Source organism: Poecilia reticulata, linkage group LG23 (genome assembly GCF_000633615.1).
Source record: "Poecilia reticulata strain Guanapo linkage group LG23, Guppy_female_1.0+MT, whole genome shotgun sequence".
Lineage (NCBI taxonomy): Eukaryota > Metazoa > Chordata > Actinopteri > Cyprinodontiformes > Poeciliidae > Poecilia > Poecilia reticulata.
In genome coordinates, this window is record NC_024353.1 from 2997430 (window position 1) to 3019895 (window position 22466).

The 22466-nt window shown below is 38.2% G+C and overlaps 1 protein-coding gene across 7 annotated transcripts in view; it reads left to right on the forward strand.

Annotated features, from left to right (window-relative positions):
* anks1b (ankyrin repeat and sterile alpha motif domain containing 1B) overlaps positions 1-22466 on the forward strand; it is a 183185-nt gene that overhangs the window by 94623 nt on the left and 66096 nt on the right. For all 7 annotated transcript variants that reach the window (XM_017302833.1, XM_008400554.2, XM_017302832.1 and 4 more), the window contains exons 12-13: positions 4709-4845; positions 19746-19932. In XM_017302833.1, the coding sequence (XP_017158322.1) occupies positions 4709-4845; positions 19746-19932 (324 nt within the window). The remainder of the gene's footprint in view (positions 1-4708; positions 4846-19745; positions 19933-22466) is intronic.

A 22466-nucleotide genomic window follows, 5' to 3' on the forward strand; every position in this document is an offset into this window, starting at 1 on the left:
CAGATGCCGTTAGCCCTAATTAACCACAATCTCTTCAATTATTTCACATGCACAGAGTGTAATGTTTGCTGTGCAAGTTAAGATTGTTGTGCATTTTTCCAAAATGAAGGACACACAACCTTAAATAGACAAATTGGCTTGGTGACACATTTCTGTTTTCATCTCATTTTCACCAAAGAATTGAATATCTTGGATAATATTTTTGAGTTGCAAATATTTCTACTCATTGTAGTTAAATGGTGACAGATATATAAAGGAACCTTATATATCTGCCCGCATACATGAACCGTGTTTAATTCCTATCAGGAAGTTGTTGTTTTGAAGCAATGTGATTGGGTGTTAGTTTTGCAGTATACTGCCCCCTCTGGGTTTGGCATGTTTAAAACAACACTGAGGAGTGTTTTTATGTGGATGAAAACTTTTTTGAAACATAATCCATGTGTGTTCAGGGCAATATGTGCAATATTTTAAATGACGTGATGGCAATATTTGGTTTTATAAAGTTTACAAAGCCTTGGTCTGGAAGCGATAAGTAAAGATGTTAAATGTTTAACTGGCCAACGCAGAGCAGTACATAATGCTAAGATGGAAGGAAAACAAAACATGATTTTCAAACATTTTTGCAAACAAAAATGTAAATAATAAAAAAAAAACATATTTGGTTAAATGGCTTATTGCATTTTAGCTATATTGTTTTTATAGCATTAAGTTTCTAGTGAAGTTCTGGTTGAATATTTCAGGATTTTCTCTTTTTATCTACATTTTCAAAATTTTTATGCAAAGATTCTCCATAAGTGAGACCAAGACTGTCCTTCCATCGCTGGTGCCTTTCTAAAAAAAAAATTTTCAAAGGTAAAAGTTTCCACTCAGGTCTTTGCCGTTGTTAGCAGCTAAAATGTTAATGAATAAAGACTCTGCCACCCACATGAACTTTCTCTGGCACTTCTCTGTGGTGGATAAAGCGGCGATGCTGCTGCTGCTTCTCAGCTCATTTATCCCACTTTGGTCGACACTTGCGGCTCAGTCAGGCTAATGGCAGCTTGTAGTCGCTCTGGGCTCTGACATTAAAAGTGTTTGGGTCCATTGACTTGTCGGAAGAAAAAGCAATAAAGTGTTGTCTTCTCTGACAGCCACAGGAAATCACTGTGGAGAACTGCTATGCACACAGCCACACTCCCACGCTTTTACTTTGCGTTTTTACTTTGTTTTTAATTGCGTTTCAATTAAGTGTAGACTTTTAATTATGTTGAGTTTGTTTCGGATGTTTGCACTAATCTAAGTTTGGTTTAAAGTTTTCCTTAAACTTTTTTGTGCATTTTCCTGACTTTAAATCGTGTTTTCAGAAAGTATATAGATGGGGGGTGAAAAAGTGTTTTTTTTTCTTCTTCTTCTTTTTGTTTTGCACTGAACTTGATCAAAAGCTAACTGTAAGATGCAGAGAAGAGCTGTGATTCGGCTCACATGCACAAAGAGCAAGCATGTAAAGTGTTAGAGCTGCACAGCGGCAGATCTGACAGCCTGAAGAACTCATCTCGACAGGATTCGTCTTGATTTGCACATATGAAGGCAGCATCTGATGAAACACTCGTCAAAACCAAACGCTCACAAACTCACAGAAATGTTTGAGAAATATAAGCCCGAATCATTTGAAGCTTTTGAATGTTTTCCAGTTTACGAGGATGCATTCCGACACTTTGAAGCTTTCCTAGGAAAATTTGTACGGATGTACTTAAAGAGAAGAGTTTTGGGAACTGACCCTGTTAATTACTTGTAGCGGTTTGGAGAAGGATTTAAGACTTGCTGCTTTAGAAATCCGAGATGTTCAGCCTGTGAGTGAATTTCATTGTGTGAGCATCCAGACTGAGACTTTTCTCCCGGCATCATGTCTGGATGCCATCTAGATTTTCAGTATATTGGATATAAGAAACTCAGGTAAAATCTCAGGTTTATGGAAAGTAAAAGTTTTAGCATAAAACAACATTTTTGCTAAACTTGCTAGCATAACTTCCACTGTTTTGTTGTTGCAGATTGGCTTTTGGTGTGGTGTTGGGCATTTTCATTTTGATAACCCTTCTGGGCCACCGTAGAAATGAGCAAAGGTCAGAAAACTCCCACTCAGAAAGCTGAACTTTATTAGAAGTCAGAATATAGCAGTTTTTTTTTATTATTTTTTTTACCAAAGATGACCAAATGCTCCAATTTAATCAGTTTAATCAAAAGGTGATGTTAGAGAGGAGTTTGTTTTCCAATCGAATCACACATGATGGGTGGTACATTAAAGGAGGAAAGTTTTTCTTTGACAGAGTGACACTTTTGAGATTCATGAACATGTTTTTATTTTTTGTCTGTTTGAAATAAATTTGTGACTTAGAGGAGGGACAACGTCTCTTGTCCAGTTCATAATTGTTTCTCTCTGAGGAGTTAGAAGTTACGTGCAACAAGCGATTTCTGCTCCTCTGGTTTTTGATTGAGTTTTTTAAAATTTCGAACACATTCCTCTACATTTTTTCTCACATAAATCTGTAGATATAAGCTGTATAGTTCCAAATGCTCACATAAACACACATTGTCGTTGGGGAGGAATGCATGTATTTCCCAGGAGTGAACCCCTGGCAGATCTGACGGAAATACAGTTGCACACACAGAGATCCATCATCAAAAGCCTCAGTGTTGACAGGCTTATATATTCAACAGTAAAAGCTTCAATCTATATTTATCCCTCTGCTGCTTCCTTCCTTTTGTCTTGCTCACATTTTGCCAGTTTTTATTTTATGTTTACACCCACATTAATCATTGATTCAACCACAGGCAGTTGCTGGATGATTGTCTGTCTACTTGTGGATCCTTGAGTGAAACCACTGCCCGGGTTTGGATTTAATTTCAGTACACAGGGCAGATCACATCAGGACCACTTGCTTAGTTTGTCGTTATTCAGCATTTTTGAGGACCTTTGAGTTTAACTTTCATAGTAGGTGTAAAGAAGGAGAAGAAACCGTTGCTCTATAAAAAAAATGGAACAAAATGTTAAACTTTTCCACAGAGAATGTAGACAAAGACCAGGACTTCTGGAATAATGTTTTACATGGCACAGGAGTATCAAGTTTATTTATTTTGGAGACATTCTTTTGATATTTTTGTAAACAAAAGTATCCTTTTGCAATCACTCACTATTTTGTTTTGGTCCATCTCATAAAATCCCCATAGAAAGATTCTTGTTTGGAGGGATAAAATGACAAAATGTGAAAAATAAAAGCGGTGTGAATACTTCTGCCAGGGATTGCAAATAAACTTTATCCCTGAAGTTGCATCAGATTTGTGAGGTGCTTTCACCGACAGTGATGCCGCTGTGTGTGAATCTTTCTAGCTGGGTATCAAACCATAATTGGATGATGCTCTGACCTCTGATTGGATCTTTGTTGGCAGGTAGCAGCTGACAGAAAGCTGCAATTATATTTGTGTATGTATGTCGCCACCTCTGAAAACAGTGTTGCCACAAATGAGATCGGTTTGTTTTTTGTGTTTTCCTGCACATTTAAAGACTTTCTGACCATTTTATCATCGTTCTCTGCTGTCCTTCCCCATCTTCGCTTTTATCCGCTGTTAAATGGCCGTACACTGGGGAAATTAGCTCCGCAGTCATTGGACACACACACACGCAGTGTCTATGTGTGTGTGAAAGACATCACTGTACCGAGCAGCACTCATATTCTCCTCCTGCGGTTGTTGCTATGGCTTTTCAAATTACAGAACATCTCCTCACCACAGCCTTATGCTACCATGCCTGTGATTGCTGGTGTAGTGGGTGGAAGTATGCAAGACCCTAAGTGTAGAACTGAACTCCTCGATTTTCTGTTCCGACCCGGTCCGCTCAGCACAGCTCTGCTTTGCCAAAGCAACTGGTTCAGCTTCACTCTTACTCTTATTCAGAACTGATACATACAGAGCAGAAACAACTGTTTTATGAATAATGCAAAATAAACTACATATGTGCAATACTTAGTTTTCAATTCCTTCAGTATCAAATGATTAACAGCTCTCATGTTTGAAGGTGTAGAGAAAATAATCTTTGCACTCTTTATCAAGTTTAAGAGTTCTCAAACTTGATGTAGACCGGTCTAATTTTGTCTTTCATTTTTGAAAAATGTATATATTAACTTTATTTTTTAGCACTTTCAAAGAGAGAATAAATACGCTACAATATTAAAACAATGAACATTAAATCAATCTTAAGCATAAGTGTTTATTTTATTAAAATTAGTAATAAAATACTAATTCACACCAAATGCGATACTCGTGTCAAAAACGCACCCGACACTTCAAATTGCATGTTTTATTTCTAAGAGGGAGAAAATTAAGGTTCATTTATGATTTGTTATTGTTAATACGATGCAATAATTTTCTCCTACTCGTTTTCTTTTCTCCATATAGATAAATAGATCTGATTATCATCAGTAAAACACTGGAATACAGTGGCATTTCTCCTAAATGTTTCCACCACAGGCAACCTGTATCTTGTATCTTGCAGCTAAATAACGTTAACACATGAGGGCATTAAGCCGACCTTCCTGAATTAAATTCTCAGTTCAAATTATAGACATCGTCTACAGAACAATCATTTAGGACAATATAATTGAGAGAGAGAGAGAAAAAAAAAACAAATCTTTGCTTTGTCTCTGTACCTGCCTTTGACTCGTTCTTTTGGTCCAAGGTCACTCGTCCCATGCAGCCGTGAACGAGGAGGAGCACGGTAACCATGACAACTGCTCAACGGGCCCCACACCGGACTGCTCACCCCCTTCCCCTGACACGGCCCTGAAGAACATCGAGAGAGTCATCCGCCCACAGGTGAATGAGCGCTCACACACTAATGAATGCGTTATAGGTCGCTTGATGCATTATTGAGCATCCCTGCATCCTCCCACCAGCAACTTACACACACACACACACACACACACACACACACACACACACACACACACACACACACACACACACACACACACACACACACACACACACACANACACACACACACACACACACACACACACACACACACACACACACACACACACACACACACACACACACACACACACACACACACACATGCAGAAAAATAATATTATATTTTTCCATCTGCATGTAGTTCAGTATCACTTGTAGAACTCTGAAATATTATATCTGTGCGTATAAAGCGTCAGAACCAAAGCTTTAAATAGGTTTGTCAGATATTTGATAAAAGCAAAAACCAAATAAAAGTTGCTTCAGTTCTAACTTACCGTGAAAGATCAGCAATTATGAATGAACATCTGGCTGCTTAACGTGAGTCTTAAAGAAGCGGATGTGAACGATACAAGCATGCGGAGCATCATCCGAGAAGCACGATGTGAACCTAATGCAGTTAGACGAACCCATTTATCGGCATACATGCTTAGCTGCTATGAATTTAGATTAAAATGTATGCTATTTATGTTTGTGTTTTATTGTGTTTGGGAGATTTCAGCAGAAAATTCCCAGCATCTGGAATATAAATTTAATAATTGATGCATGTTTATTTTTTTTTACTACTTTGATAAATGTATTATTTTCATATCTAAGACTTTGTTTTGATGAAATATTAAGTTTTTTGCGGAGTCAATTACCGACCTTGTGAAATATTAATCTCTGCGGATTTTATAGATTTAGTTTCTCGTTTCTCATTTCCTGTAAACGCATCCTTAGGCTTTCATCTCCATCTGAAAGGGTCACATTTTATAGGACATATCTAATCATTTGTTCCCATTTCCTTTTGTTATGTTTGGGCTAGTAGCTTGACATTGTTAATCTCCTTGTGAAATACTCAGAAAAACTTGAAAAAAAGCAAATGCAAGATTGGATAACATCCCCTGAAAGGCAAAATGCCTAGAGGACATTGAACTCATCAAAACATAGCATCTGCTTTCTAAGTAGATAAATTATTTCTTTGATTCTTCTGTAGTAAGGAAGAAGAGATAAAAATGAATGTTGTCTAAGATCAGAAATTTGGAGACCTAACAAACAAGCACCATGCCAAGGTTTTAAAAGCACACTCGGGTGAGCCCAGTACTGTCACAGTTTTTAGAAAAATTGCATTTGAAAAAACAAAGAAGAAACTTCTGGCTTCGTTCAGATTGGCATCATAACATTTACTCCAATTCTGATCAGCATTCTTAACTATGCAGTTGTTTTGTAAATCATACGATGAGTGAAAGGAAGTAGCTGGCAGTCTCACTTTTCTACACATAGTAAATCAGTGTTTACTCGTCACAATAAAACTTGTCTGTCATGCTTTCAGTCTTTATAAGTTTATCTACACTTATTTGTGTCTCATAATCATCCATATGTGATAATAATTTGGTTTCCGTTCCAGAGATATGAAGCTCCAAAAGCCTTTTTAAAAAAAATCAGAATAATGTTTTAAAATTACCTGCTTGGAAAATTTAGAAAATTTCAGTTCAAACTGTCAAAATGTTTACATTTCATAGCACAAGAATATCACTGCTGCTGCTTTATTAGGCTCGTGCGACTGCAGAGTAGGTTTCCGAGTTGTTTCCGATCATGAATAACTCATTTCAAACTCGGCAATTTAAATGCAACAAGTCGGCCTCATTAGTGACTCCAGCTAAATTTATTCCTCTCACTCCTGACTCCGAGTTGATAGTATCATATACCGAGGAGCTTCACGGATGTTTCACACCTTGATAATTAAAGGCAGTTGTTTTCTCACTGAGAGGATGATGTGACATAATGCAAAAAATAAAAGTCCAACTCCAGTCCCTGTTCACTGCAGGGAGTCATAATCAGACTGTTAAACAATGGATCCTGATAAATAAACTTTAATGAGCTGCAAGAGGTTGACGCAGAAACGATGATGGTTTTAATTATTAATGAAGTCACTTATTTTTTTAAACTGTGCCTCAATTTGAATTGTTTCTTACCTCAAAAAGCCACATTTTCCCCCTCATATCATTTACTCTGCCATATTTAAAAACCAGCAGTTTGTATGTTCACTAGAGACGCACCGATCCGATATCAATATCCGTATCAATCCTGATTTTTAAGAACATTCTAGATCAGGAAACGATTATAGTGTTGATAGATTATTATGCGCCCAATCCATAAGATCAGATCTATTCAGTTCAATTCTGTTTTATTATTTGCTTTACATTATATTTTTAATTCTTAATTGCACTTTCTGAAGCTTTTAAAATAAGAATTGTTGCAGTTAATTTTTTTTAACCTTTTTTGTCAGATTCAGTTTCTTTATTATTTATTTTACATTGTCTGTTATACTCATAATTGCGCTGACTAAACAATATAAAGTTGTTTTTAAATTTATTTGACTTACCAAATAAATTTCTAACTCAGTACTTTTTTGAAAAAGAAATGCTTTAAGACAATTCAGCACTGTTTTTAAGTATCGGATCGGTATCGGCCGATATTAAACTCAGATTTCAGTTTCGATATCGGAAGGGAAAACGTGTATTGGTGCATCTCTCCTGCTAAAATTAACATCTCTAATTCCTCTTCAACATCTTTTTTTTTTTTTTTCGTTGCTCCTTCTCTCTTGAGTACATGTGAACTAGTTGTGGGACAAATGTGAAATGTTGCACCTAATATTTGCGGATCAGTCAATTAAGACGACTTATAGGTGGAATTATGGTAAAATTACACCTAAAATTGTTGCACTCAATTATTTCCAGGAGGAATTTTTAGGTTTGTGATGCAACATTGACATGAAGGAGGTTGTTAAAATTAACCACTTCCCTCATCTTGAGCAAATCGTTTAAATTTCTCGATAAGCTCCACCTTCTCCTCTCGTCTGTCGTTCTCCCACCCGGACCAAACTTTGGCATGTGAACTAATGTGTGCACAGGGATCACACGCCGTGCCCAGCAGGCTGCTGTTCGGCTTGAAGTGTGCATAATCAAGAAGCACCACAGAACAGTTTTATAGCTCATAATTAATACTCGAGAATTCATTTCATCTGGTTTTAGTGCTCCCGCTGGCGATTTCTCCTCTTCAGTTTCAGCAAACGCAACTCACAGATAAGAAAACAAGAGCTCCTGTATTTATTTGGATGCATTGAATGTGGTGTAGTAGCATCCTGTAGGCTTTCTGGCTTTAACATATAAATATTGATAAGGTACTGTAAGACCGCCACTAAAAATCCAGATTTCATAGCAGCTTCTAAACAGGATGACTTTTTAATGAAGATTTGATTCAATTATTCACTCATAATCAGACTTAAATACTCATATAATGCAGGATGTATCATTCGGTTCTCACTAAAAGCTGTGGTTGTATTTTAAGATTGAGAGCAAACTTGAGAGAACACGAGCCATTGACTTTAAAAGCAAACATGATCACACCGGCTGTGTTGCTGCGGTCCAGATTCTTCATGTTTTGCTCACTTTTATGTCTTTATCCTTTGCCTCCTGTCCAAACTGTCAGCTGGGCTTGTTAGATCTCCAAAGGCTCACACTCTGAGCCCGCCTGAAAGCGAGACGCTGAGTTGAAAGGCGCAGAAAGAGCGGAGGCCCTTAGATGACTGCACAGCATCATGGGGTTATCAGCCTCATGCCCACTGGCTCTGTGTCCTACTTTGCTGGCTGTGTGAATCATTTGAAAGGAAAATCCCCTTTTTTTTTTTTTTTTGCTCATGATGCAGTTTCTGATTACAGGGAGCGCATGATTAAACTTGTGTCCTCTATCGTCTTGCAAGATGCCAAAATTAATCTACATCTTAATGTGTGAATATCTTGATCTTCAAAAAAGTTGCAGCATTATTTTTTCCCCCCTGTTTTGTTGGGTTAAAAATAGTTTTTAAAACTTTTATTATCAAATATCTTCAAAACACCTTTGAACGTTGTAGAAGACGACTGGATAGATTGAAAAAATTAAAATAAAATGTAATTGTAAGTTAGATGGGCTAAATTATGGACTCACATCTCACTGTAAGGACTACAAATATATTTTGTCTTGGCGATTTCCTGAAATAAAGTGCTGCTTATGGGATGTATCTCTGGACTTAACTTCACAATCCGGTTTGGTTAGAAAACATAATCATTATGTCGTTTAGTCACTGATTTGCAAACTTATACGGGAATATTTAAAGGAGACGAGCTAAAGTGGCATTTTTATTTTTTTGTTGCCTTTATTTAAATGTTTTTCATCATAACATTGAAAATCAGCTTCATAAACATTTCTGACATGAAGTACTAGCATCTAAAACACAGATTTCTTTACTTATTTATGCTTTTATTCTACTTTTATTGTGTCTTCTGTCTCCCAAAAGAGGGAATAGGCAATGCACAACTGCTAACTATTTAGATTTGGCTGATTGTCAAAGATGAAAGCATTCAGTGAGTTTGCTAATGCAGATAAGATCCTGACTGCTGCCCAAAAAAAAAAAGGTTATGAGGGAGATGAATGTATCTAAAGTGTAGCTGCAGCACCATTTAAGTCCATTTGAGGGCATGTCTTTAATGAAGAAGCATGTTTAATCTTACTTGTAGATTTATGCTGCGGTCTGTAGTGCACACTTTAGAAGGAAGTAGCTACATAAGCATTGCCACGTAAGAGCAGACCCAGTGGCGGTGTGATTGAGTGGATAAGCCCCTCTGATGCATGAATACTGAGATGCACACACTCCAGTGGAGTGGAGATAAGGCACAACAGCTACAGACCCATCCTGAGGGGCAAAGATAAGATATTTGTGCAGAGGATATACCAACACAAACCACTGCAGGTAACACAGGAGTCACATAAATTTCAACTTTACTCGACTACGTTACATGTCGGTTACTTGCTTCATTAAGTTAAGATGCGTCTTTCTAAAAACTGAACATGTCAAGTTGGTGACTTTTCGTTAGGGTTATCCAAGTAAATTTGGGAATATTTGCGCTCCACATTTTTAAGATTTGTGTTTGTAAAAAATAAAATACCTTTTACTTTTACTACTGTACTTGTGTTGGTCCTCAGTTTAAAATCCCAGTAATGCCCATAAAACATATTTTGTGATTGTAATAGTTCAAACAGAATCACATTTATTGTCTAAGATTGTGAGCACAAACAATTGTCTGTTTGAATGCAGACATTAAATATAAATAAATAGCACAGACATGAATGTGTCCAGGATGTGTGAGGTGTGCAGAGATGTTAGCTTATGACCTGTAAAAATCTCTGAATGGAGGACGGGTCTACTAGTCAGTTTACTTTGTGTCTCCTAATTATTTATTAAAATGTAAACTTCCCTACGTTTCAGGACATTCAGGAGTGGATTTAATACTCCAGTCTACACTCAGATAGTGATATTCTCTCACTTAACCTTTTTCAGTGTGTTTTCCTGATTTATTTGGAGTATTACTTTCCATATGGGTGTAAGGAGACCTTTTTGTGTTTGTGTGCACAATTAAAAACAATCTGCTTTCCCAGCCTTTGCCCCCCCTGAGGAAAGGCCGGGGTCGCACGCAGCTAATTGAACAGACTAATGCTGAAAGCTCTCCACTGGGAGTTCGACTTCTGAGCTGTTTTCTGGCATTTCCCACCCGTACTAAAGGATTTGCGTGTAGCATTTTGATGATTTCAACAAATCAGGGGGGCTCAAACACATCATTAGTTTTGAGCCCAGAGATTTGGTAGCCTTAGCCGGCCTCTGCGCTGCATTTTGATATATTTGCTGCCATAAATGTGGAGGAAAAACGGTTTCAATGCTTGATCGGAGATTAGTGCCGATAAAAAGTATTCACCACATTTTTATTTTTTTTTGGACCAAACTTTAATGTCCAAGTAAAAACACTTCTACAAAATAATCACAATTAAGTAAAAAAGTAAAACATAAAATAGTTGATTGCATTAATATTCACCCATTTAAAGTAACATATCCACCAGTGTTGTGTTCAAGACCACCTAACCCGAGACCAAGAGAAGACCAAGACCAGAGTGTATCGAGACCGAGACAAGACCAAGACTTTTAGGGTCCGAGACCAAGTCAAGACCAAGACCGAGGGAAGTCAAGACCGAGTCAAGACCAAGACCAGCGCCCCGCGCTACACGACACAATAAAATGTAAAATATCATCAAAATTACTTCTCAAATTGATCTGAAAGAGCCATATTCCCATAAAAACACATAGATATTAAATACTTAATAAATTTAACCAATGTTAAATTTAACAAACTCTTTGTTCTGCTTTGCGGTGGTCTTGTGCCATCCCTAAAAAGATTACGCCCTGGGTGTTTACCCATGTTGCTCATGTCAGAAACCACCGTCTGCACCATTAAACATAGCAATTGAGGCAATGCCCTGACGCTCAACTATGAACATTGACCAAGGAGCAACAAGCAAGAAGTAGATACTTGTATGCCAGTAGTTCCCAAACTTTTTGTCCTGCGCCCCCCCAGTGGTTTCCAAACATTTTCTACCTCCCCCCCCCTACAAATAGCTGTGTGGTTGAACGAGGTGTTTTTGAGGGGGGGGATCGTCATATTTGGTTTCATCAAACTAAACAGTTTCTCCCGCAGGGCTTTGGGATTCTTTTTTCTTTTTTTCCATCTCTCTTGAAACCTTGATCTCCTTACTCCTTAATAATGCTGGCTAAATTGATCAAGAACCTATTAATGTTTTTAAACAAAGATACAATAAAAATGCAGTTTTTTAGCAGTTTTTTATGTTTTCATAGAATATTTGCGTTAATTTCCACAACAGAGTAGAACTGAAAGTACAAATGTTTTTAGATCAATGTTTCTTTATTATTAGGTTGGAAACTTTGTGCTTCTTTCACGTCATTTCCCTTACATCAGTGGTTCCCAAACTTTTTCTCCTGGACCCCCCCAGTGGTTTCCAAACTATTTCTAGCTAGTCATCTTTTAGCTAACTTTACTTGCATCAAGCAGCTTTACTAAACAGTCTATTGGTTTGGGGGGAAAACTGTGAAAAGTTATTTGCGTTTTGCTGGTTTGCTGCCATGATTCTAACACAACTGTGCAACTCCGCACAGTAGCAGGTCTCCTTCGCTGCCGCACAGGTGTAAACCCAGCGTCGTAGCGCTCATGTTGCGTTTAAAGGTGGCACGGAAAACCTGATTACCACATGTTAACAATGGATTAAACAGTTTTACCTGCTGATAAAAGTGACAGAGGACACAGATATGGTTAGTGTGGAAACCCCTACTGTATCAAATTGACAGAGGAATAACAGAGACCTGGCAGCGCATACAGGGTTCATGTTTTTTTTTTGTTTTGTTTTTTCTTTTTCATCCAGACAGCTTCCTGTGCCCCCCCTGCAATGGCAACTTTTTTCAACACAATGCTTATGTGTCTCTATACAGCTAGCTTTGCTAACATCACGTCAACTGAGCTTTCCTTTCTTTGAGATGCTTTTCTAAGTGACGAAAAATATTAGACCTAGTCCCCACTGTCTGTGAAAGCGAAGCGCTGCTGAGTTAGCTGTGGCCATCGGATTTCTTATAATTTATGCAGCGCTATTCTATTACTGACTATTAGACAGATCTTCTGCCGCTGAGAGAAAAGCACTGCGCATGTCTTAGAGCGCCGAGTGCGAGTGAAAGGTGGGGAGGAGGGGGCAGAAACATAAACACGTAATTGGCAAGTCACGTTATTGGTTGGATTTTTATCGGTGCGTTTTGCATCCACTGAAAACAAAGATGTTAACAAATAAACTGGACAGTATGCTGTACGTTTAGTGATATTTTCACAATTGCGGTCTCGACCGGTCTTGAAATAAAATGCCGAGTCCTCAGTGCCCGAGACCGAGACAAGACCGAGACCAAAGGCGGTCGAGTCCGAGACGAGACCGAGACCATCAAAAAATGATCTCGAGACCGGTATCGAGACCAAGACCGATCTCAAGTGCTACAACACTGATATCCACACACTGTGCTGTAATTTTAGCCAAAGATATTGATTTAAAGGGGGTGAATATTTATGCAATTACTATTTTTCTAAATATCAGTTTCAGGTTTTCTGCAAACTTATCAGAAAAGCCTAATTTTGCTGTTGCTGATTGATTTGAAAAAACAGTAAAAAGGTTAACGAAGGAGCTGAATTGTTTTTACTGGCTTTGTAAAATTAAAATACCAAATACTACCTGATGAAAAATTTGGAATAATTTTGTTAAAAGGTATTAGCAATTTAATTATTTGAGTGTGTAAACGATGGCAGCGTAGCAATTTTTTTATGGTAACAAATGAACAGTATAGACTCAGGTACAGTTTATTTCTTTTTTTAAATTAATAAATCTATAAAAGGGACGTAATTGTTCTGATTTTAAGCATAAATCCTCCGGTATGGGAATGCTCTAATGTGTATTTTACTGCAAAAAACAACCTGATTTATACAGAACGCAGCCAAAAACAGGAACACAATGACTGGGATTACTGGACCAAATGAGACCAAAATACACCACTTTGTATCCCGCAGTCATAATGAATGACTTGGGTAATCGGAGGCTAGTTTTCAAGAGTGATTCAAAGCTATTTTTAATAAGAATGGGGGAATTTACAAAGTGGATTTATGTAAAAACAACAAAAAACGGTTCTGAACTGTATGAACTGATTTTTCTGTCCAAACCAGAAGAAAAATCTGGTTGCATTAAGGTTAATTTTATCGTTGGTAACTGAATTAATAATGTTGGTGGAAAAACTAAGGGAACATTTTTGTATCGCGGCTCAAAGATCAGAATGTTTTATGATTAGTTGGGAGGTGAGAATATATCAAGTGATTACATTTCACTGATTTTGCATTTTGTTTTAAGAGAAAATGTGGCATATGAGGCAATATCAATCAACACAGCAAAATGAAACTTAAACATCCTTACAGATGAGAAAATAAAAGTTTCTTTGCGTGTTTTTTGTGGTTGTGTCTGAACAGAAATTAAGGATACAGACAGAAAACAAGCAACCTGACAACAAAAGACATGAATAACAATTCATATTCAGCCTAATTAATTTTAATATAATCAGTCGGGAAGTTGCCCCGTCATCTAAAAATATCAATTACAGCCATAACCAAGAACATAATTACCTTTCAGTCTCGGACTCATGTTGTTTTACAGCTGGCATCAAAGGGGAAGTAATTGCAACAGCACTGATTTAAAGTAAGTGTCTTTTAGAGCTGCAAGATAAATCATGATTCTGCAAATATCTGAACCACTGATCAGCGTAATTTCATGGCAATAATTACATTCTTCATACGTCAGCAACAGTCGCTTTGCTTCGTTTTTCCTCAAGCTTTTTCAAGTCTGTGTTAATTGAGATTTTGAAGGCGTGTGTCATTTATTAGCACCCAGACTCATTAGAAAGACGTTAGACATGTTTTCCCCCAGCAGACGTGGCTCCAGCTGAGGAAGATGGTTTCTCCTGAGCCTGATCTGTGTGTGTCTGTGTGTGTTCTGCCTCTGCATCTGTGTCTAAGCTCATTAATCCCCTCCCAATCGGCCGTGACATGTTCATTAGCCTGCTGCCTGTTTGCATCGTTAATGCCAGGCTTTATCCGGAGCTCCGACGTGTTTTCTGGCGTATACATGTGTAGTTTAATAAGCTCGAGTCCAGAAAGGAGACGTAGGGGCCAAGTGCACAGTCAAGGCTGATGAGTGCTGTAATAAAGAGAAGTTGAAGTTGCAATTGAACTCGTTAAACATCTCGGAGGAAAAGCCCCGGAGTGCTGAGCTCCTGCTGGAACGTGGCAGGAAAAGGCAGCTGAGTCACCGGGTTGGATGATGTTTTGATTTCAAAGTAAGCATCACAGAGTGAATTAATGATCAATTAATTTCTTTTCCAATAACTCTTCATTTGCATCTGATCATTAATTCTTCAGATGTCGTGGAGCTTCGTGATATAAATAATATTTGTAAATCTTCAGCTTCACATTTTGTGACGTTCCAACCACAAACTTTCATTTATTCTACTGGATTTTTTTTGCGATAGACATAACTGTACTTTGGAAACCTGATGTGACATAAATGTAAAGTGCAATAAGTGTCACCCCTTGAGTCTGGACTTTAACTAGGCCATTCTTGCACATCAATGTGATCTAGTCCTGTCCTGTTTATCTCTGGTTGTTGGTTTGTGGTTGTTATCCTTCTGAAGGTAAATTATTTTATTTATTTATTTTTGCCCTTTTTGGCATCTAACATGTTTTCTTCCTGCTTTTACCCCAATACGCTGCAAAAACACAAAGTTTTACTCAGCATTTTTGGTATAGTTTCTAGTTCAAATATCCTACTCCTTCAAATAAGACAAAACTAACTCATAAGCAACTTTTCAACACGATATAGGAGCTTAAGGTTTCTTAATATTGATGAAAAACTACTTAATTATTTCACTTATAACAAGACATTTTTGCGAGGTTATGAATAAAATAATCTGTCAACAGAACCAGTACTTTTTGTCAATATTAAGAGATTATTTATTTAAAACAAGCCCCTATTTGTTGCTGAAAAGTTATTGATATGTTAGTTTTGTCTTATTTCAATATTTGAACTATAAAACATAAGGCTGTCCATAAATCTAGACTAAAAACACTTGGAAATATTTAGTTTTTGCAGTTTAAATGTTGACATTATTTCCAATAATCTTCCCCCTCACCTACTGAAGCACGGTGATGTCAGCATGATGCTGACATCACCGTGTTTCCCCCCATGCGGATGGTGCTTTCAGGATGATGTACAGTTTTGCCTGAAAGTCAAAAGGTTCAACTTTGACTCATCTGACTTGAACGCCATCTTCCTTGTCTCCTGGTTTGTAGCAAACTTAAGTAATTTTCTACTTCTCCTATGTCGCATTACATGACATATCAATATTTGTGGCTGTACCATAACAAAATGTGACAAAGCTCAAAGGGTGGGAATACCTCTGAAAGGGCACTGCGTCTGTGTTTCCTTTGGTAAACCGAGTAAAGTCCAATAAAAGATTAATGGAATAAAATCCTGTTTTTGACAGCAGGCTTGTGTATCCTCCTCCTCTCTGCCCACTCAGGGTGATTCCCCATTGGCCTCATATATCATTGTCATTATTCCCTGATGCCTCTCTGCATTGTTGGGCTCTTGTCTAGTTGATGCATTGGACCTTTAAACATCCCGTTGGTTGCTGCTGCAGGAGTGTTATTCTCCAAAAGGGACAGAAAGTTGTAAAATAAAAAAAGTGGAGTTTATTGCTGGGCTGTGTACTGGAACATCAAGCTGTCTTTGATTTGACTCTGTGTTCCTGTATTACGTTTTAAGTGATTTGATTTATGGCACGGGACAGACTGGAATTGCAGGATGAGGTGTTGTTGTGAATTTTTAATTATTTTGAGCTCTGTGCTGTTTGTGGGTCATGTTTGTGAATTTATCCGTCTCGTCTGAAGGTTGTAGAGATTATAAGATAAGTGTTGTTTGGTGCAACCTGGTAACACTTTGCTGCTTTCTTTGAATAAAAGAGGATTATTTACAACTGACTGGCAGGGACTCAAGTTACTAACCAGTTTTTCAGCGCATCTCTGTTGAAGAAAAACAATGTTTTAATTATTATTAGATATTTTTGTCTGTATCTGTGCATTTTCTGGACCCTGACAGATGCTTGGTAATTCTTTCTAGAAGCCAAAGCGTCGTCTTTAGCGGTCAGTCGCAGGCCAAACTTAGGCTAAAGATGTTCCTTTGTGGACTTTATGTTGTTAAAGGAAAAGGACATGCAGTGTTTTCGCTTCATTTTAAATTATTCATTCGCGTTTGTCTCAGTTCCTTGTTTGTTCTTCAAAGATGGAAAATCAAACATTGATTGGGAGAAAATCCATTTCACTTTGGGCTGATGTTCAACACAGGTTAAAGTTAAACTCCGACTGATTGAAGGAGCTCTGCAAGAGGCATGTCTGAATTTAGCAAGGACATGTCCTTAAGTGCGCGGTGACCACAGCAGACAAAAAAATAAGTTAAACTAAACTGGAAACAGTTTCACTGCAACTTATAGGAAGTTAAGCCTTTATTTAATCGTACAGCAGAAGGAATAATCCTCATTTGTTCGGTTCTGTCAGCTACAGTTTGTGACTCCTTCCCTTTTCCTACTGGAGTGTTTTTCTTCTGCTTAGAAGTTAACGATTCATAAATCATTTTTCCTTCAGCCGGTTTCTTACACAAACATCAACTCTTCACGATGCCCGTTTGGCTTTTATTTCTTTTCTTTTCTTTTCCTGGCTTATTTCTGTCAGTTTTTCATGCCCTGATGCTTTGATGTCTCCCTTGGTCTACCTGGATGTTTCCCCTGTCAGAATCTTTCTTTGCTATTTTCTTCTTTTTCAAAATGATTAACACTTTCTGCAGCTCTCCGTGAGGATTTCACTTCCACAAAGATTTTTATAATCCTTTCCCGTGAAGGCATCCAATTGCTTTTTTTTTTTTAAATGCAGCCCCTTTTTATTAATACTTGTATTTGTTTTAGGAAAGCAATTCCTTGACTTAACCTGGAAACAGTGCCATCGCAAAGCCAACTTTCAGCTGTTGAAAGAAAACGCTTTGTTTCTTATCTGTGATTTCAGATTTTATAGCCAGTTAAACCGAGTTATGGTAGCTTGAAAAGCAAATAATCCAGCCCAAATAGTCAAACACAACACTCATCTGTGTGATAGATTTTAACATAAGACTGTCCATAAATCTAGAAAATGTTTCCTTAATGATATTACTCCACTTTTTCATTTCTTCTCCCCCCTAATCACTATAAACCATCTTCTTCTCAATCTTTTTATCTGTTCTCCATTAATTCAAGTGTCTCATCCCCCGTTTCTCTTCCGCTCTTCAGCTTTCAGTATCTTCTTTTCAGATTCATCACTGTCCCTGGGTCATCCTCTTTGCTTTGGGTTTTAAGTTTCAGTCCATCTAAATGTCCTATTTTAAACAGTTCTAGTAGAAGAGCGTCCTCTCCTCCTCCTGTCTCCGTTTTCTTTCATCCCTGGAGTCACAAAAGAGACCCCGAAGGTCTCATGAAGGTTGTTGCATTTCCGTCTTTAAACGTTTCAGAGTTTTTATTTTTCCGTGGTGGTTTAGCATATTGATTCGTGACACACGCGCCAGCAGGGTTTTAACTGTAAGAGCTGTTTTTTAAGGCACAGCAGCAGGTTCTTCGGAGCTGCAAATACTTCATTATGTAAGACGTGTTTACCAGATGCCAATTTCATTTGTCTTCGTCCGTGCTGCTGCTTTGTCTGATGTAAATTAGATCTGAGCTGTTTCGCTTCCTTGTTCTCAGTCATTTCATCTCTTGTTCTTCATCTTTGTCATAAAGCACAGATACTGAGATTCTCAAACATTTTAACTTGAGTGGAGACATTTTGCATGAAAGATCTCTTAGAGTCTACATTTCAGAAAGTTTGCTTGAGCTGATGTTTGATGCCAGAAATACTTCTTATTACCTAACACAGGTGTCAAACTCCAGTCCTCAAGGGCCGCTGTCCTGCAGTTTTTAGGTGTGCCACCGGTACAAAGCACTGGAATGAAATGGCTTAATTACCTCCTCCTTGTGTAGATATGTTCTCCAGAGCCTTGCTAATGACCTAATTATTTTATTCAGGTGTGGTGCAGCAGAGGCACATCTAAAAGTTGCAGGACAGCGGCCCTTGAGGACTGGAGTTTGACACCCCTGACCTAACAGTTATTAAAATTTAATTATTGAGTCTACTAGAGTATTGAAATTCAGCTGTTTACGACCAAAGTACGATGGTTAAATGGCTTTCAGAGAGCTGCTAAAGCAAGTTAATGAAGTCCTTTCCCACTGCCGGCGGCCGGTTTCGCCTCACTGCTTTAAGAACTACAACATATCCACATAACTGGAGGTAGATTCAGGGGAGTAACCTTCAAGAAGATAAACCCGTAAGCTGTGACAACACGAGGGATTTCATGATGCCGTTTCCTGCAGGCTCCGGTGGACCAGTTTGTGGTAACTTTGAGATAATTAGGCCACTTTATTATTGTTGGCTGGGCTGCGTAAAGCGGCTGATATTGCTCGACTGAAAATGAGCTGCTGCTTGCCTTGCAGATGAGTAATATAGATTAAAATCATCTTAATGTCAACACAGGACTAATGATCTAAATACAGATTCCATTTATATATAGTTTAAGCAAGTTGCCTCTGAACCACATCGTTTTTGTAGTCCTCAACGTCCTGCTGAGGGAATTGAGGGAACATTTTTTGTTGTTTCTGTCCTCCTGTTGAGCATGTTGATATTTGTCTGGCAGGGTTTCCCTCAGTGTATTATAAGCCTGGCGGGCCACCAGGCTTAGCATTGTTAATCTATTTTAGTTTTTCTTCATGATTGCCTTTTTTAAAGACTTTATAGTTGACATTTAGGTATTAATCTTCCAGTCTTCCAATAACACATAACTATCAAGTGATATTTTCAAATTTCCTATTAACTATAAACATGTTTTACCTCAGAAATATGACGGGCAGCTGGATGACTAACCTAGCGCCCCGAGCATCGGGCTTAGCAACTTTTCTAGGGGAATCCCTGTTTGGGATCATTCTCATGTTAGAAAACATCCAGTTGTGCTCTAAAATTTTATATATGCACCCAGATATCATTTACTCTTTTGCTCAAAATACTGCGGTTAGGCTTGGTGGAGGCAAATATTTGTTTCCTGTTTAACTTTTTCAAAGCAGCAAGAAGTTGGGTTTTAATATGTAATGTATTGTTTCGTCTCACTAGACCTGGTCTTTGTTCTTCTTTTTCATTCAGCCCAAGCAGCGCACGTCCCTGTCTTCCTCTCTGGATGTCCAGAGGCCAGTCAACCACAGCTGCGAACCCAGTGAGGTGAGCTCGTCTCTGGGCTACGCCAGCTTCAGCACCAGCCCTCCTGCCAGCCCCCCCCTCAGCCCCAACCAGGAGGACTCTGCAGGCTCCAACGACGACTGTCAGCTCACAGGTACAGCCCTGGCGTCGATATTTTAAACTAAATTCCCACTGTTTTGAGAAGAGAAAATATTAAAACCTGCACATGCAGTATGTTTATCCATCTGCTGACTTAGTTATAGGCGGTTTTAGCTCAATAGTTTATATGACTTTTGACTTTAAGGGTGAAAATCATATTTTTTTTGTCGCTGCTGTTCTTTTTTCACTGCATCTTTGTTGCCAGAGAGAGCACAGAAGGTAATCGCTTCTGCCCCGGGGACCAAATGAGATCTTATTCCCTTTGCCCTTGGTGTCAAGGAATTGAAATCATATTTCTGCTCCTGTCACACAGGAGGGTAAACCCAAGAGGTAGACAAACACCTTATAGGCAGAAGTCAGATCTCTGGAAAAAGACTGTTGGCCTCAGATGGACTGAGGAGGCAGAAAGCTTTCCACTCAGACTGGATAGGACTGAGGCATTGGAGATTATTTTCAGAGTGATAAAAAGTAATAGAAGATTGGTATCATTTGGTTCCTGAATTTAAAAAAAACTATTCACTGCATTCAGAAGCTATCATAAGTTAAGTTGGTTTTCTCTAACCTTAAGAAGTAAACGTTATTTAATTGAGATACCTTGTATTTTTATTAAAATCAACCATTCAAATTCAAAAATTGTTTGTAGATATGAGAAAAAATTGGCTTCATATCTCAAGAAAAGACGTTAATTAAATGTTTTCTTTTGAAATAACATCATGCTTTCATCATGTTCTGCCTGCCGTTAAAATGAGTTTGACTCATTTTCCTGTTGACACTCTTCAGCTTTAGCTATTAGTAGCTAACTTAAATTAATAATTGTAATTTTAGCTCATTCACTGATGCTAGCTAGCTCTAGCTGCTATGATAATAATATGTTGTACTCCAACAGTAGTTGATTGTACTTTTTTGTGCTTGAAAGTCCTATTTTAAAAATACAAGAAGTCACAATATGTCTTCTCTCTGTGCAAATTTTACAAGACATTATTGTCATATTTTTGGATGCCTAAAATAAGTTTTAAAATGTTCAGTGAGCTGCACGTATACTTTGTTGCTACAGTAATTTTTTTCTTAACAAATTAACAGCTTGTAAACAGTTTGTAAAAATCTGTGCAGCTGATGATTGGATAAGATCATCGCTCTCCAAAGGGAAACTTTTCTACATATCTGAAAATCAAGGTTTCAAAACATCAGCAGAAAAAGTTACTTTGGTTCAGTGGGAGTCCTTTTTACTGTCATAGCAGATAAAGTGTTGTTGGTTTCATCTAATGATGCTTGTTCTCCCCTGCTGAGTTTGAGTTTCAGCTCCAAATGGAATAGAAGCGGTAATGAAATTAGGTGGTTTCACCAACAGTTTAACGGTTAAGTTGCTCACAGACACTTTATTAAAAAAGCAAATAATAAAACCAAACAGATTTCTTCTCTGTCTGCTGCTTCTCTGTCAGATTTACTTCTGACCTTCATGTCATTAATGTCATTACCTTGTCAAGCTGCTTGTGTTGCCATAGCAGTGGGACTCTTCGTTGTCATGGCGAAGCAGTGGCCTTGGTTACACTCATTAACCAGTGACGTAATCATTGGTACTTCCGTCTCTCACCTGGCTTTCAGTCCAGCTGTCCCTCACATACACGCACACATGCACACGCACACACTACTACCAGGCACAGAGGAGTGGGAGTGGGAGCAGGAGTGGGTGTGCGTGGGTGTGTGTGTGTGTGTGTGCTTGTTTCATCCTGCTGCAGTTCAGAAACCCTGCTGGACTTTGATCGGTGTGGAGCCTGAAATGAAAAAAGGAAAAAAAAAAAAAAACACACCATCAATCCACAGGTGTGTGCGTGCGTGTATGTGTGCGCGTGTGCAGCAAACACACACTGACTGAGACATCTTCTGCTTTTATTCCCACTGAAGTGCTGCAGCAGCATGTCGCTTCCCTCTTGAAACGTCCGCCTTGGCCTGATGATGATTTCTTCTGAGGAACTAATGTTGCTCAAAGTCAACCTGTCAAACCTGTAATGTGTCTTTGGTGTTTTGTTCTGTATGCAGTGAATGGGATTTATGAATATGCTAATCTGGCTCTGCTTACATCGAAGCTTCCCAACAGACTTTCCTTCCACAATGGAAAGAGCAAAGCAAAGTAATGATATGAACTTTCTGTGAGAATCAGTGCGGCGGCATCTTGGTCATTTTTGATTTTTGGTGGTCGTGGGATATTGTAGATATTGCAAGATGGCTGAAAGAAAATGCATGAAAAATGAGACATGGCTTCTGAGATGTGGAGTGCATGATTTGTTCAACATTTAATAATTTTGGTTTGTGAGCAGATTTTGTAGGGGGGTTGTTCAATTCAATAACATCAGCAGGAGAATAATAAAATAATCAAATGCATACAAATTAGTGAGTTTGGGAACAAAGTTGAAAGTTGGTGTTCAAGAGATGCACACCACAAAATCCAGCTTTGTCATTTTGGATAAATTTGCCATTAGTTTTTCTTTGAAAGAATAAAAATAACACAGAGACATAAAAGCAGGAGGATTC